This window comes from Sycon ciliatum, chromosome 7, assembly GCF_964019385.1.
Source record: "Sycon ciliatum chromosome 7, ocSycCili1.1, whole genome shotgun sequence".
NCBI classification, from domain to species: Eukaryota; Metazoa; Porifera; class Calcarea; order Leucosolenida; family Sycettidae; genus Sycon; species Sycon ciliatum.
The window spans coordinates 10,208,704-10,224,409 of NC_088649.1; the positions used below are offsets into that span (position 1 = coordinate 10,208,704).

General features: G+C 48.0%; 2 protein-coding genes across 2 annotated transcripts in view; one reads left to right on the forward strand and one right to left on the reverse strand.

Annotated features, from left to right (window-relative positions):
* The window catches only part of LOC135820958 (uncharacterized), a 124,941-nt gene that overhangs the window by 34,372 nt on the left and 74,863 nt on the right, over window positions 1-15,706 (forward strand). Inside the window, exon 3 of the mRNA XM_065334017.1 lies at window positions 6,904-7,002. The gene's annotated coding sequence lies outside the window, so the exon portion shown is untranslated. The remainder of the gene's footprint in view (window positions 1-6,903; window positions 7,003-15,706) is intronic.
* Window positions 11,417-14,343, reverse strand: LOC135821609 (uncharacterized). Its single transcript, XM_065334607.1, has 10 exons — window positions 14,225-14,343; window positions 13,983-14,057; window positions 13,488-13,727; window positions 13,159-13,325; window positions 12,895-13,008; window positions 12,674-12,742; window positions 12,470-12,535; window positions 12,260-12,325; window positions 11,982-12,047; window positions 11,417-11,814 (listed from the first exon to the last, which is right to left on the reverse strand). The coding sequence occupies exons 1-10, from the start codon at window positions 14,293-14,295 to the stop codon at window positions 11,417-11,419; spliced, it is 1,332 nt and encodes a 443-aa protein (XP_065190679.1). The 5' UTR covers window positions 14,296-14,343.

The window sequence follows — 15,706 nt, forward strand, 5'->3', positions numbered from 1 at the left end:
GATGCCACCCCACTCCGCGAACCACCGACTAAACGGTGCGTTTGGAGGTATGCTCAGGCAGACTGGGGCCGGCTTCGGCACTTCTACTCAACAGCAAACTGGGATATATCAGAAGACCCCGAGGCGTCCTGCAGATCAGTAACCGCTGTTAACATGGAAGGCATGAATCGCTTCATCCCACACAAAGAACTTTCGACGAAACCAACAGATCCATCCTGGTGGACGCCGGAATGCTCAGCCGCTACCCAGGCAAAGAAGAATGCATGGAACCGTCTCAGGAGACACCCCACCTGCCACCAGCAACTCATTGACTACAATGCCAAAGTCCGAGCCTCTGCCAATTGCCTCCGTCTCGCAAAGCAGGCAGAATCTGCCCGCATCCGAGATCGGCTCAAACATGGATCACTGCGAAACAAGCAATGGTGGTCACTCCTGAAGCAAGCTGCAGGCTCTGGCCGCAGCTCATCTATCCCTGTCCTACGCAATGCCCAGGGCAGAGAATATGTCACCAACCAGGAAAAGGCTACTTGCTTTGGAGAATTCTTTGCGAGCAAATGCAGTCTGGGTGATAAAGATCTAAAGCACTCCGACCTTCCTGACCTTCCTCCTAGGTGTACATCTGCCCTGACAACTGTCCGATTTTGGGAAGCGACAGTCCAGCCCCAGCTCCGCCAGCTGGATCCGACCAAGGCTACCAGACCCGATGGCATCCCTGCCAGAGTCCTGAAGCAGTGCTCAAAAGTTTTGGCTGCACCACTTGCCAAGCTGTTCTCACTCTGTTTCCGGTGCCATGTCCAGCCCTCTCTCTGGAAAGTAGCCCGTGTGGTCCCGATACACAAGAAGCAATCTCACTCTGCTGTTAAGAACTACAGACATGTGTCCTTGTTATCTGTCGTCTCCAAAGTCATGGAGAAGATTGTCAACACTGCCATAATCAATCATGTTGAGCACGAAAAGGCCTTGTCCATCCACCAGTACGGATTCCGGCAGGGGTTCAGCACATCTGACCTTCTCACGTCTCTCAACCACTCCTGGGTGTCCGAAGTCAGCCGTGGTGGCGCAGTCCGCGTGCTGACTGTAGACATAGCAGGAGGCGACAAAGTTTCACACCGAGGTGTGCTCCACAAGGCTGTGTCATATGGCATCATTGGTCCCCTCCTCAACTGGCTGGCTGACTACCTGTATGACAGGAAGTTGCAGGCAGTAGTCTGCGGAGCATCTTCAGAATCGTACAAGATTGATGCTGGGGTCCCACAGGGGAGCATCCTTGGGCCCACACTGTTTTTGCTGTATGTGAATGACGCCTGCGACGTCCTACCGGAAGGGATCACTCCGGCTGCTTATGCAGATGACACCACGCTTTATGCCCACATCCCAACGCCACATGCTGCGACAGAAGTGTGCCGCAACCTCCAAGCTAGTGTGGATGCACTTGCTGAATGGGGTGCTCAGTGGCGCGTCACTTTCGAGGCAACGAAATCACAGGCCATGACTGTGTCCTGCCACCGTAGACCCTGGGAGACACCACCCATTCAGTTCAACGGCACAGCGGTCCCGGAATGCTCGCGGCTGAAGCTCCTTGGAGTGACGTTTGATGCCCATCTATCATACTCAGAGCATCTTCGAGGGACTGCAGTGTGTGCCACACAGCGAATTGGTTTCTTCCGGAAGGCGTGCCATGTCCTGGACCCACCGGGCCGGGCCACAGCATACCGGGGGTTCATTCGGCCTCTAATGGAGTACTGCCCACTTGTATGGATGGGAGCTGCGGCTACCCATCTCTCACAGCTGGACCGAGTCCAGCATCCTGCCCTAACCCTGATTGGGACAGGGGCTGCAATGGACACTCTGTCCCTGCGGTGCCGTGTGGCCGGCCTCACAACCCTGTACAAGCTCCATTACATCACAAGCGCACAAGCTCTTGCAGCGACACGCCCAGCCAGAGCCATCGCACCCGCCATCGCGCCTGCCACACCTCGCCGCTCCGCAGCCAACCTTGCGCACGAGCTTAACCTCCAGACAGTCCAACCTGCCAGATCGTGCAATGTTGCGCTGCGCTCTTTCCCGGAGTGCCTCATCGAAGCCGGGAATGAACTGCCAGCCACTCTCCTCCGCGATGCATCGTCTGCCAAAGGGATGCAGCAGTTCAAGGTTCTGACCTACCGCTACCTGAAACGGTCTGGGTGGTCATTGGCCACCCACATCGCCCCCTAGGCTACTGCCATTACGACCCTGTTCCTGTTCTCGGAGCACTCCCTTCTCATCAAACTCCCAATCCATAATATACTATGTCCTTATCTCTCTCTAACTCTCCTCCATTCTCACTCTTATCTTTCGTCAAAACTGCACGACAATCAGCCTCTACTTTCGCCTCAGCATCATGGTCTTGATACTGCTATCTTTGTACTTGTTTGTGTACTTGTTTACACTCATATCTTGGAATCACTTGCAAACTAACAAGTTTCCTGGTTTCCTCCCCTCCCTCCTCTCTTTCCTACCCTCAGAGTTCTTGCTCTCCTGCTCCCCGCCCTTCCACTCCCCGTTTTGTTTCCTTGGCTGCACATGTGCAGCTGTGATGCCGAGACCCTTGGTCGGCTGAGCTTCACAGGTCCCACCCACTCCGTCCTGCTGGATATGTACCATTGTGTCGAGTTCTCCTCCTCATTTTAGCTCATCATGCAGTGAGTGTTCAATTGTTTAAAAAAATCCATTGAATCAAGCTTCCTCAGCTCTTGCAGTATCAGCACAGGATGGTATAGTCAGTTAGCATGTACTCCAAGCTCTTCCACAGAGAATCTTTTTTGAGCAGGCGATGTGATGGCTCCTGGCCGAAAATTTGATTGAGAATCATTTTTGCAGGCGAAGAGACCACTTGGATTGAAGATGGTGTGTGTGTAAGGTTTTCCATTTAATGAAGTGGCTGCAGTGGAGCTTGCGCACATTAAGAGATGTGGAGACAATAAAAAAATACCAATGAATAGACAAAGCCAGCTTCCAATGCGTAACCTCTCTCCCTCCTCTTCCACTTCAACTCCTGCAGCTCTCAACGCTCTTGCCCCACCTTTCTTCCCCCATTCTGTACATGCTGCTACTCACCGACTTACAATCTGTGTCCTTAATGCTCGCTTCATAGCAAACAAGTCGGGCGAACTCATTCAAATGTGTGAGGATCACACACCCAACGTAGTATGCATTACATAGACCTGGCTAACTCCCACACAAGCTTTCCAAGTGCCACACTATGAAAGCTTCCAGCGAGACAGACCTGTTTTAGAAAATAGACAGAACCGTGAACCACACAGGGGGTACGGAGGAGTTCTAATCTTAGTTTGTGAAGGTCTGTGTACTTCCATTGATCAGCTACCGGATTTTGAGCAACCGGGCTTGAAAGCGGGGAAGAGGTGTTGTCGGACGGTGAAAGTCAATCGTGAGTGCCTGGGATTTGGTCGGTTTGAAAGCTATTTTCCACTCAGCACCCCATCAGGCGATGCAGTCCACGGCAAGCTGAAGCTGGGTCGCACTCTCCGGGATGTCACACGTGGCCGGAATGCATTGGTAGACTGTGGTATCATCTGCGTATACACCCAGAGAGGTGCTATCCGGTATTACTTCCTCACAGTCGTTTATGTGAACCAGAAACAGGGTTGGATCCAGGATACTGCCTTAGGAGACCCCAGCAAGCACAGGGTATTCTGATGACTGTTGTCCTCCGACTACAGCACGTAGTTGCCGGCAGCAGAGGTAGTTTAAGAGCCAGCCAAGGCGCGGATCACTGAGTCCGCATGCCTCTGCTGGACACCTCGATGTGAAACCTTGTCGAACGCCCCAGCAATGTCGATGGCCAGTACATGTAACATGCCGCCGCTCGCCGCAGTGGATGACCAGTCGTTGTGCAGCTTTATTAACAGATCTGATGTACCGAGTCCCTTCCGGAAGCCATAATGCCGAGAGGAGAATACACCGTGCTTAGAGAAAAGTTCATGATACAGTGGTTGCCAATTGTTTCCATTGTCTTGGAGAGAATGCAGAGGAGAGACGCCGGGCGCCAGTTGCGCAGGTCTGATTTAGCTTTCTTCTGTCTGATGGCAGATCGTTTGGAAAGTCATCTGCTCCGAGGCTGCACTTTGATGAAAAGAACATGCCAAAGTGTTCTGCTTTTTGGGAGTTGGCCGTGACCAGGACGCCGTTAGTGTCAACAAGAGTTGGTATGGTTGTGCTACGCCCACTACCACCTGCTTGCTTCAGCATGGACCACCATTATCGATCAGACATGCTCCCACCGAAAAGTTTGTCCCTCGGCGTATTGCCTGCACCTGGTGCAGATAGTGAGTGCAACGCCTGGTCGCCTCAAGGGCCCCCAGTCATAGCTGTGGACGAGGAGTCGCGCAGGAGCGGTCCTAAGCTTCCTGTTTTGCATTCGCCTGTGCTGAATAGTCAGGAGTCCACCAAGGAGGGTCAGACGGGCGGGTTACAAGGTCACGAGATGGTATGAATTGCTTCATGCCTTATGAAATGATGTCGGTGACATTATGGCATGATTTGTTGGGACATTGACTGATGGCTGCGGTCTAGTCAGATTGATGATAAAAATGAGAAAGTTGAGACCAGTCCGCTAGGTTGTAGGGCCAGAATACTCGTTTCGTGGGACATTCCTCCGACACTTGTATGGAAAATTCAGCCATGAGAGTTACATCCGAGGCACCAAGGGGAGGTTTGCAACGGACTGTTACATTAGAAATATAGTCAGACATAATCAGATCCAGTAAATTGTCTCCTTGGGTCTTCATCGTAACATGTTGTTCCAGGCCGTGGCTAACGCACCTATTCTCAGGGAAAAATCCTTTTTTGCGTGCCTTTGGAGCGAGTGAGAAAAGGCACAGTAACGTAGAGGCTTGAAGTTGAATGTCTCAAAAATAATTTGGAGCACCAGCAAATTGAATTTTCCAGTGAAATTCGAGAATCGTCACTACAGGAACTCAAAGAGTCGAAACTAGGGCTTATTTTGCCTGAAAAAGGCCTGCAAACAGAAAAGTAGCTTTGAATGTTGCTCGCGTGCTCCATACACTAGTACATGGAGCAGTGGTCTTGCACGGAGCTACAGGAACGTTACTAGTACATGATGGAGCGGTACAACGGCCGCGAGAAACACCAGCAACTCTGTTCTATCCCGGTGAACTTCAGCCAGGAGGAGAAGCGAGTCCAACCAATCGACTTGCTATCCTGTTATTCGAAGCTTACGTACTCTTTCTATAATGCAACACCCACAGCGCATCTTAAAATGTTTACTTCTCAAGCTCGAGAAGAACTACAGACTGCAGTACTTACTCGAGTGGCGGAGTCAAAAATTGCTGCTACATGCTGAACCTCTTTTTCATTCGAATTTTCGCAAAGTCTTTCAGTTTGGCACGTCCGTAATGGAACCGAAATTTGATTTGCTGATGGTCCGTAGTATGTGTGCATTCTGCGATGGATGAGAGTGAAATGGCGTCGATGGGACCAATTTACTTGCATACCAGGCTTGGGGACGACTTTGCTGTGTTCCTGCGGCTGGTATGTCGAGGTTGCTCCGTGGAACCTGGTATCATTGCGTTGTTCTCACCAGGAGCTTTCCAAAGAGTACAAAATTGTGAAAATCGAGTGAAGGAAGCTAAAGTTATGATCTCAATTTGAAGGTGAAAATTGTGCTGAAATTTCTAATTGTGCTTCAGGCTGTGCTGGTAATCAATGTGCAAAGGGTTAAAATTCCTTTTCAGTCACTTTCACATAACTGAGTGACATGTCAATTCGATCTGGTCTACAATATTTCCACTTTATAGCTACCCAGCTTATGTTACTACTGTACTAGTCATTAATGTTGTGAGTATTTTGTACATCATCATGAACATTCTTGAAAAAGACATAAATGGCGTCAAAACCAAAAGGTTTCTATGTCTCAGTCTTATAGGGTATAACTGTTAACCGACAGTTAGGCTAACAGCTAACCATTAGGCACAAATGTGTAACCATTTCAGACTTACTTATTATCTTGTTGCAGTCGTGGATAGTTGCATCATAACTCGTTCCCATGTGTTTTCTTCTTTTACTTTACAAAGAGAGAATGGAAATATTTTAACATCATTTTTCACGGCTGGGAGTGAGTGCCATGAAAGTTAATTTTAATGTTACACTCTTTATGCTAAGGATCTCTAGAAGTCCTTTTATCCCCTTTTTAACTCACTCAACCAATGTGCGTCTGATACTTTCGGTTTTTCAAGTACTAGTAGTAGTTTGGGATTGAGCTCGTCGAAGAGTGTGCCTATAGTGGGAGAAGAAACCCCTCCCATCCTCCCCCTCCCATCCTCCCTCCTCCCCCCCCCCCAGCCTGGGTAGTGTAAGTGGAAGTGTGAGTTTTTTTAGGCTGAATATATTATTGAACCGTCTCTCGTGAGATGACAGCTATACCATAGCTCTGTGGTTTGAACATCGCTGGTCTAAATTTTTCGAATCCTGGTAGTCGCAATCAATAAAACTAGCTGAACCGACATTTGTGTACTTTATTCATGCAATGTAAAAAAAGGTGGAGACGATGTGCAATAAAACGATGAAAATATGAAGAAATGGTGTAGGGAAAAATATGGATTCAAACAAGTTTTCATACAACACTCATCATCTTTTTTCCCTACACCATTTCTTCATATTTTCATCGTTTTATTGCACATCGTCTCCACCGTTTTGTACATTGCATGAATAAAGTACACAAATGTTGGTTCAGCTAGTTTTATTGATTGCGGTTATCAAATTGTTGTCTCCTCGCCGTGTGTTTAAATCCTGGTAGTGGCAGTCAATTTTTCTTTAGACTTTTGGTCCCTTTTCATCACCTTCAACTCTTGAATAGTCCTGTTGGTGACTGTTTGTGTGCTTTAGGCGGGTCGTACACCTCTCCACCTAGCCTGCAAGGAAGGCTTTCCTGAGTGTGCTGAGATATTGTGCAATGCTAAAGCGCAGGTTAATTCGACAGACCGTGTAAGTATGCATATGTCGTTGACTTTCAAGAACTGCGGCACATTTGAGAACTGTGAGTGCACCTATGCAGTGTCTGCACTAGGATTTCAAACCAATCAGGCACACTTGTACCTGGCACAACCCATGCAACCGGGCCAGCGCCGGGTCCGTCCAAGTGTGGCTACTGCATTACGGAGTTGTAACTATTTAAGACTCCCCGATGTATATTGACTATATATTCCCAACCGGGTCACCCGTGTTCTTTTTCCAAACGGGTTCAAATATGCCCAAACCGGGTCGCTGACTCGGCTGGCCCGGCTCTGGAGCAGAAGAAGCTATCCAGTATCGCACCGAATGGGGGGCAAATATATCAATTATCATTTAACGCAGGTGGAAGTTTCAGCCAATGAGTTTCGCAACCTGTATTGTACGCTTACCGAAAAGTATCAGATCCTACTGCGCAAGAATATCACCAAGAAATACCCGTTTTTTTTTCAGATGAGACCTACAGCGACATCAATGCCAAAGCAGTGAAGACCGCTGCAGAGCTTGGCTTAGATGATATGAGATTGGTTACTTGCTAAGACGCAGTGTTTTTTTGTAACATGGAAAGACACTAAGACCAGGTTCACTGACTTCCTCCGCTGCCAGCTAAAACCTACCGCGACATGTAAAATAGGCATGGTCAGCCAGGCAGTTTTAGATGGGATCCTTGGCATGCTATGCGGTACCATGAGCCCCAACTTGTGGCACAACTGAAAGTCGGTCGTAAACTGGCTCCGCTACTTCAAGGAGAAGCCAAAGAATTTCTGGTGATCCCTTTAGCCAATTATTATCCATCGATCACCAGAAAGCTCTTACTAGATGCATTATCTTATGCCCGGTTGTATGTCAAAATTCTCCAGACAGATGGTGACATAATGCTGCAGGCCAAGAATTCTTTGAATTTTGACTGCGGCGAAGCATGGCTGAAGAAAGAGAACAATACCGCTTTTAAAGTAAAGATGGGATCGTTTGCTGTCGCCAAAGTGTGCGAGTTGGTGGGTGAATACATCCTAATTAAACTGAGGCTTCTTCTTCAGGAAAAAAGCGTCAGATTATGCAGCTATGATGGTTTCAGCATTCTGAGCCACGTCTCCGGGCATGATGCGGAACTCACCCGAGTACCTACCAATCTTATCGCAAACAGAATAGCACCCCATCATATATAATGGACTTGCAGTCAAACCACCCACCAAAAATCCTGAAGATTATCCCTACTGGCGTAATGAAGGGGATAAGCAGCATTCCGTGTAACGAGAAGGTTTTCGAAGATGCCAAACTGCCATACCAGTATGCCTTTGTCGCCAGCGGTCGTCCACAGTAAATGCAGTTCGTTGATAATGCAGCTGGTAAAAACAAGGTGACCCAGAGGGAGGAGGAACACTGAGTCCTTTTATATTTTTACTAAAAGCCATGTGGTTCACGCAATGGGAACATGCAGCAACCATGGTGGTGGGGCCCAGGCGGTCCATCGACCAACTGGTCTAGACATCGCCATGCTCTGGACGCACCAGATAAATGGAAGTTTGAGGGAAAGAGAAAGAACGGGGGAAGCGGGGGGAGGGGGAGGGAGGGGGGGATTGAAAAAGAGAGCACATGAGAGCGTGTAGTTCAGCAAGTTCATGTAGCAGGCTTACAAGACTTGCTTGCATCCGGTTGCTGGTCAACAGATGAAGGTGGACCATCTTCTTGAACTGCAGCATCCCGTCATTGTTTGGCTACTGTGTGAGGATTCTCCGAGGGTAGGGAGTTTCATGCGCTCAGTACGCAGGCAGGGAGAGCATTGGCCATGGTTGAGCGGGAACGGCAAGGCAGGCACAAGGGAAAGTAATGTTATTGGCGTCCCTGGGCAGTGAGACGGCTGTAGGGGGTTTCATCCGCCAGCTGGAGAGGTTTGGGCATAATTGCTTTCAAGTGGCTCGTCGGTGGAAGGAAGCAGAGCTTGTACAGGAAGCTCAGGGCCGCCACCCTGCGCCTATGCTCCAGGCTTGGTACGGAGACTCCAAGGCCTAGAAGCTTTAGAGCCCCCATCCAGACTAGACAGCAGTACTCCAGGGTTCGTTGTATGAAGCCGTTGTACACAGCAATACGGCCCAGTGCTGTCAGAAGCGGCGCCAACTTCCGGAGAAAGTGGAGGCGTTGGAGGGCCCTGGTGGCAACCTGGCGTATGTGGGCCGAGAATCGCAGTGTTGTGTCGAACAAAACCCCGAGGAGCTTGATCTCGCCCACTACAGGCACCCTGGTACCGTTGAACAGTATGTGGGCAAAAGGTGTTGGCGGACGGTGAAAGTCAATCGTGAGTGCCTGAGACTTGGTCGGTTCGAAAGCTATTATCCACTCAGCACCCGATCGGGCGATGGAGTCCACGGCAAGCTGAAGCTGGGTCGCACTCTCCGGGATGTCACACGTGGCCGCAATGCATTGGTAGACTGTGGTATCATCTGCGTATACACCCAGAGAGGTGCTATCCGGTATTATTTCCTCACAGTCGTTTATGTAAACCAGAAACAGGGTTGGACCCAGGATGCTGCTTTTGGGGACCCCAGAAACCACAGGGTATTCCAATGACTGTTGTCCTCCGACTACAGCATGTAGTTGTCGGCAGCAGAGGTAGTTTTAGAGCCAGTCAAGGAGCGGACCACTGATGCCGCATGCCTCTGCTTTATGGAGGACACCTCGATTTGAAACCCTGTCGAACCGGCGATGTCGATGGCCAGTACATGTACCATGCCGCCGCTCGCCACAGTGGATGACCAGTCGTTGTGCAGCTTCATTAATAGATCTGATTTGTCGAGTCCCTTCCGGAAGCCATATTGCCGAGAGGAGATTACACCGTGCTTAGAGAAAAAGTTCATGATACAGTGGTTGCCAATTCATTCCATTGTATTGGAGGGAATGCAGAGGAGACACACCGGGTGACAGTTGCGCAGGTCTGATCTAGCTTTCTTCTTGCGAATCGGAACAACCCGGGCGACCTTCCACAGCCTCGGTTGCACTTGCTGCCGAAAGCACAAGGAGAACAGCCAGGCGACAGGTAAGCAGAGCTCGTTGGCACAATTCTTCAGCACCCTGTGACTTTCATGGGGTTCAGTCTTCTGAGCTTTCTTGTGACAGTATCCGTTTGAAAGTGGACGGTAGTGAGCCGAGACTCGGTGCGAGGTGTTATAAGTGGCAGATCATCTGATGGCAGATCGTTTGGAAAGTCATCTGCTCCGAGGCTGCACTTTGACGAAAAGAACATGCCAAAGTGCTCTGCTTTCTGGGAGTTGGCCGTAACCCGGATGCCGTTATAGTGTCAACAAGAGTTGGTATGGTTGTGCTGCGCCCACTACCACCTGCTTGCTTCAGTGTGGACCACCACTCTCGATATAACATGCTCCCACGTGAAAGGTTGTCCCTCGGCATGGCAAGGCGTATTGCCTGCGCCTGGCGCAGATAGTGGGTGCAACTCATGGTCGCCTCCAGGGCCTCCAGTCGTAGCTGTGGATGAGGAGTCGTGCAGGTGCGGTCCTAAGCTTGCTGTTTTGCCTTCACCTGTGCCGAACATTCGGGAGTCCTACGAGGAGGGTCAGACAGGCGGGTTACAAGGTCACGAGATGGTATGAATTGCTTCATGCCTTGTGTAATGATCTCGGTGACATTATGACATGATTTGTTGGGCCATTGACTGATGGCTGTGGTCTAGTCAGATTGACGATAAAAATGAGAAAGTCGAGGCCAGTCCGCTAGGTTGCAGCGCCAGACTACTAGTTTCGTTGGAGGTTCCTCCGACACTTGTGTGGGAAATTCAGCTATCAAAGTTACATCCGAGGCGGCAAGGGAGGGTTTGCAACGGACTGTTACGTCAGAAATATATGTTGGACTCAGTAGAGCGTCCAGCCCCTATATGATGTCCAACCCCTATATAGAGTCCATTGGTCCAAAATCCACTGTACGGAGTCCAAACTTGGAACCAACTGTGAGCTCGAAGTTTAGATAAACATCACTCCCTGTATAGAGTCCAGCCAATTGACTTCACCCCTATATAGAGTCCACTGGTCCAAAATCCACTGTACAGAGTCCAAACTTTGAAATCAACTATAAAGAGTCTTAACGTGGACAACACCAGGCAATTAGGCATTCACTATACACAGTCCAAAATTAAAACACACACACACAGGCACCCCCACCCACACGGCAAGAAAACAATAAGAAAGAACCAGGAACCGGAAAGGGAATAGGCTTTGATGGAGAGCCAAGGATTTATTTACAGGACAGAAAAGAACAATGAAAAGAGGCACAATTGATGCAGAGAATTGTTATTATTATGAAATGACCCAAAGGCAATATGCCTATCGAGGTGTTCGTTAGATTGAAAGAACAGTACTAGTAGTACTAGTATGTACACAGATCATCACCGATAATACCGCTTGCGAGCGGGTCCTCGGTATGGCTCTGGACCCCTGTACCAGTCTTCTGGCACGGGGTCCAGAAACTGGTTGTGCCAAACGTGCACAGGGGAAACGTGACGAGGCCGCAGATGAGCCCCTGCGAAAGAAGCTTTGGCTCCACCATCATCGGCCTCAACTTCATACAGGAGGCATCCTCTCTCCTGCATATCATGGCGAACGACAACACCTTCGCACCACTGTGGGCGAAGGGCAGCCACACCTGCAGCACCGCCAAGATTGGCAGCGCGGTAAAACCACACGGTTTCACCCACAGCATACTGGGCCTGCTCTGTCCGGCCCTCCGGGTTATTCGCCCATTGAAGTTCAACAGGATAGGACTCTGCGTCACCATACGCTTCATCTGAAAAGACACAAGAATTAAAGCGCAATTAAATAAAACATTGGTAAAAACTCATGAAATGCACACTTGTTAAAAAAAGAAGATACTCATTGTAGATGAGATAGGTATTGACAAGGAAATCTGTTTAAAAATACATGGTGTGTCAAATAATAAAAAAAGCAACCTACCTTGGTCACACGAGGTTGGTGAGGTTGAAGAGGCAGCTGATACGGCTGTGGTAGGCGCATGTCGACCTACATGAATGAAGCAAGCGCAAGACACCATATTCAGGGTGGAAGTAGAAACTTTTTCTTAACAAAGGACAGAAATCAAGTAGCTACATTGCCAGTTCACACAAATCATATTGCCGTAATTCCATTTTCTGTACAAGTACCACACTCATAGGACTTATGTATGTACAAGCACATGTTAGATGGTGCTGCAAAAAATAAATAAAGCAACCTACCTTGGTCATACGAGGTTGCTGAGTCTGAACATGCAGCTGATATGGCTGTGCTAGGCACATGTGGACCTACATGAATGAAGCAAGTGCAAGACACACGATTTCGAGTGGAAATAGAAACATTTGGCATACAAAAGTATAGAAATATGGTAACTACATTAGTGACAGTTCACAAAAATCATATTGTCGTAATTCAATTTTCTGTACACGTACCACACTCATATGAGTTTCCTGTGTTGATTGTTTGAGAATCCAAAGGCTCAAGATCCATGTCGTAATCTAAAAATACAGGAAACAAAAGAACCATCAATTCGTGAATAAGACAAATAAACTCAAACAGCTTGTAAACAAACAACAAACAACATGACACTGGAAAAGCACAACGTCATCATAATCAGCGTTATTTTGTCAACTTACCAGCTGCCAGTTCAAAGTTAGGTGCACATGAGGTTGCACCTGCTGTGCTAAGGGCATTGCCACACACATCTGTACAGGGAGACAATAGTATAGTTAGTGATCGTAAACATAACACAATCACTCTCCAGGGACAATACACCCACATTTAATGATATCCACAAAAGTTCAATAATTATTAAAAGTAGAATAAAGATCTAGTCATTAGAGACATCACTGCTTACTATCAACGACCTCCAACCCAGGCTCACAGATGCTTGCAGCAGCGAGCGTACCTCCAAGGGCATGGGAGGCATCATAAGCTGGGCCCGTGATTCCAAGCACATCACTGGATACACCTAGAAGCCACCGCACAAAACACACAGCCCCAAAATTAAAAGAATGACTGAACACAACTGATCAGCCAGCATGCATGTACATGTACTTTCAACAAAGAAAGCAGTTGAGAAAGCAGAGGATATATTGCTAATCAAGATTATGAAACTCACTGCTATCGTCAACATCAGAGTCACCGTCAATATCAAGGTGAGCCTCATCCAGATACTGGCGTTCATCTTCAGTCAGCTGTGTGCGAGAAGGCTCAACAAAGATGCTGAAGTTGGGCCTTCTCAAGTACACCTCAATGGGGCACTTTCCCTTGAGAGATTGATGGACCCTGCAGTTACGGACAAAAATTAGGCGGACAGAATTAGCTCAACTCAAGTTTCATGCTCCAAAGCGTTCATCATGAGGCCGGAACTATTCTACGGATTACACGGTCTTGTTCACCTGACGCACAGAGTCAGCCACTTGAAAGTAGTAAGTGTAGAGATGGTACCTGCAATTGTAGGTGAAGTAAAAGTACTCCAGACGAGAGGGCCAATCGGGTTCCTTCTGGAGGTCCCGGCGGAGAAAATTGGCTAGCGTCTGATTAAGACGCTCGACACGACCTTGTGATTGCGGAAGGTACGGCCGTCCATTAATCTTCAGTGCACGCATTTCGTCCATGACAGCTGCTAGGCTAGAGTTATTAAACTCTCTGCCATTGTCAGTCTGCAATATACGAGGTGCACCATACCTATGAGCAATACACACACACACACGCACGCACATGCACGCACACGCACACACACACACACAAACACACACACACATGTACACATACACGTACGCATACACAGGAATCCAGAGTTATTGTAAGTTATCACCCATCATGCCACCTAACACACAAAAGGACATGGGGTGCACTGAATAACGAGTCAATTAGCACAACGTAAGTAAACACTAAATGAAATACAACAGACAATTTTAAATACATGAAAGGCAAGCTCACCTGTACATACAGCTGACAATAACATTGCAGACGTCCTTAGCGCTCCTGCTCTTGATAGGGCCACCCATAGCAAACCTAAATTTTACACAAATTGAAATCAATCACATGGAAAGGCATAGAAATCACTTTTTCAAATTGATATGGCAATTCATTTTCAGTTAACTTAAAACAAGCATTGCACGTCCTATCCACATTACATTGTGTTGACACTGTAGAGACAAGTTGCACTGTGAGCTACTCACCTGGAGAAGCAGTCCACCACATTGCAGCAGTACTCGTAACCCCGTACACTCGGGAGCTTCTTCAAGTCCATTTGCCACCTACTGTTGGGGTAGGTAGCCAAGATGGTGCGCCGCGTGAGGGTGGTTTTCGGTAGAGGTGCCTGTCGATGGCAAGCAGTGCAGTTGACGTTTGTCTTAAATAATGCTAAAACTGTGTCACGCACAACTGCATATAAAAAAACACACACATAAACATATGGCAAACCAATGAATACATGAGCAGATGGCAATAATTAGCTCTTTTACGCCACATAACAGCAATTAAAAAAACATGCACAACATCGCTGACTACACTATAGAGTGAGCTTCAGAATAAACTAACCTGGATAATAGTTAGCCCGCAGCGTGTTGTAACAGGCCTCCCCTGGCGATGGTCGCGCTCGTGCTCACTGATGATGAGGTCAATAAGCGACTGAATTGCTTCATGCCTTATGAAATGATGTCGGTGACATTATGGCATGATTTGTTGGGACATTGACTGATGGCTGCGGTCTAGTCAGATTGATGATAAAAATGAGAAAGTTGAGACCAGTCCGCTAGGTTGTAGGGCCAGAATACTCGTTTCGTGGGACATTCCTCCGACACTTGTATGGAAAATTCAGCCATGAGAGTTACATCCGAGGCACCAAGGGGAGGTTTGCAACGGACTGTTACATTAGAAATATAGTCAGACATAATCAGATCCAGTAAATTGTCTCCTTGGGTCTTCATCGTAACATGTTGTTCCAGGCCGTGGCTAACGCACCTATTCTCAGGGAAAAATCCTTTTTTGCGTGCCTTTGGAGCGAGTGAGAAAAGGCACAGTAACGTAGAGGCTTGAAGTTGAATGTCTCAAAAATAATTTGGAGCACCAGCAAATTGAATTTTCCAGTGAAATTCGAGAATCGTCACTACAGGAACTCAAAGAGTCGAAACTAGGGCTTATTTTGCCTGAAAAAGGCCTGCAAACAGAAAAGTAGCTTTGAATGTTGCTCGCGTGCTCCATACACTAGTACATGGAGCAGTGGTCTTGCACGGAGCTACAGGAACGTTACTAGTACATGATGGAGCGGTACAACGGCCGCGAGAAACACCAGCAACTCTGTTCTATCCCGGTGAACTTCAGCCAGGAGGAGAAGCGAGTCCAACCAATCGACTTGCTATCCTGTTATTCGAAGCTTACGTACTCTTTCTATAATGCAACACCCACAGCGCATCTTAAAATGTTTACTTCTCAAGCTCGAGAAGAACTACAGACTGCAGTACTTACTCGAGTGGCGGAGTCAAAAATTGCTGCTACATGCTGAACCTCTTTTTCATTCGAATTTTCGCAAAGTCTTTCAGTTTGGCACGTCCGTAATGGAACCGAAATTTGATTTGCTGATGGTCCGTAGTATGTGTGCATTCTGCGATGGATGAGAGTGAAATGGCGTCGATGGGACCAATTTACTTGCATACCAGGCT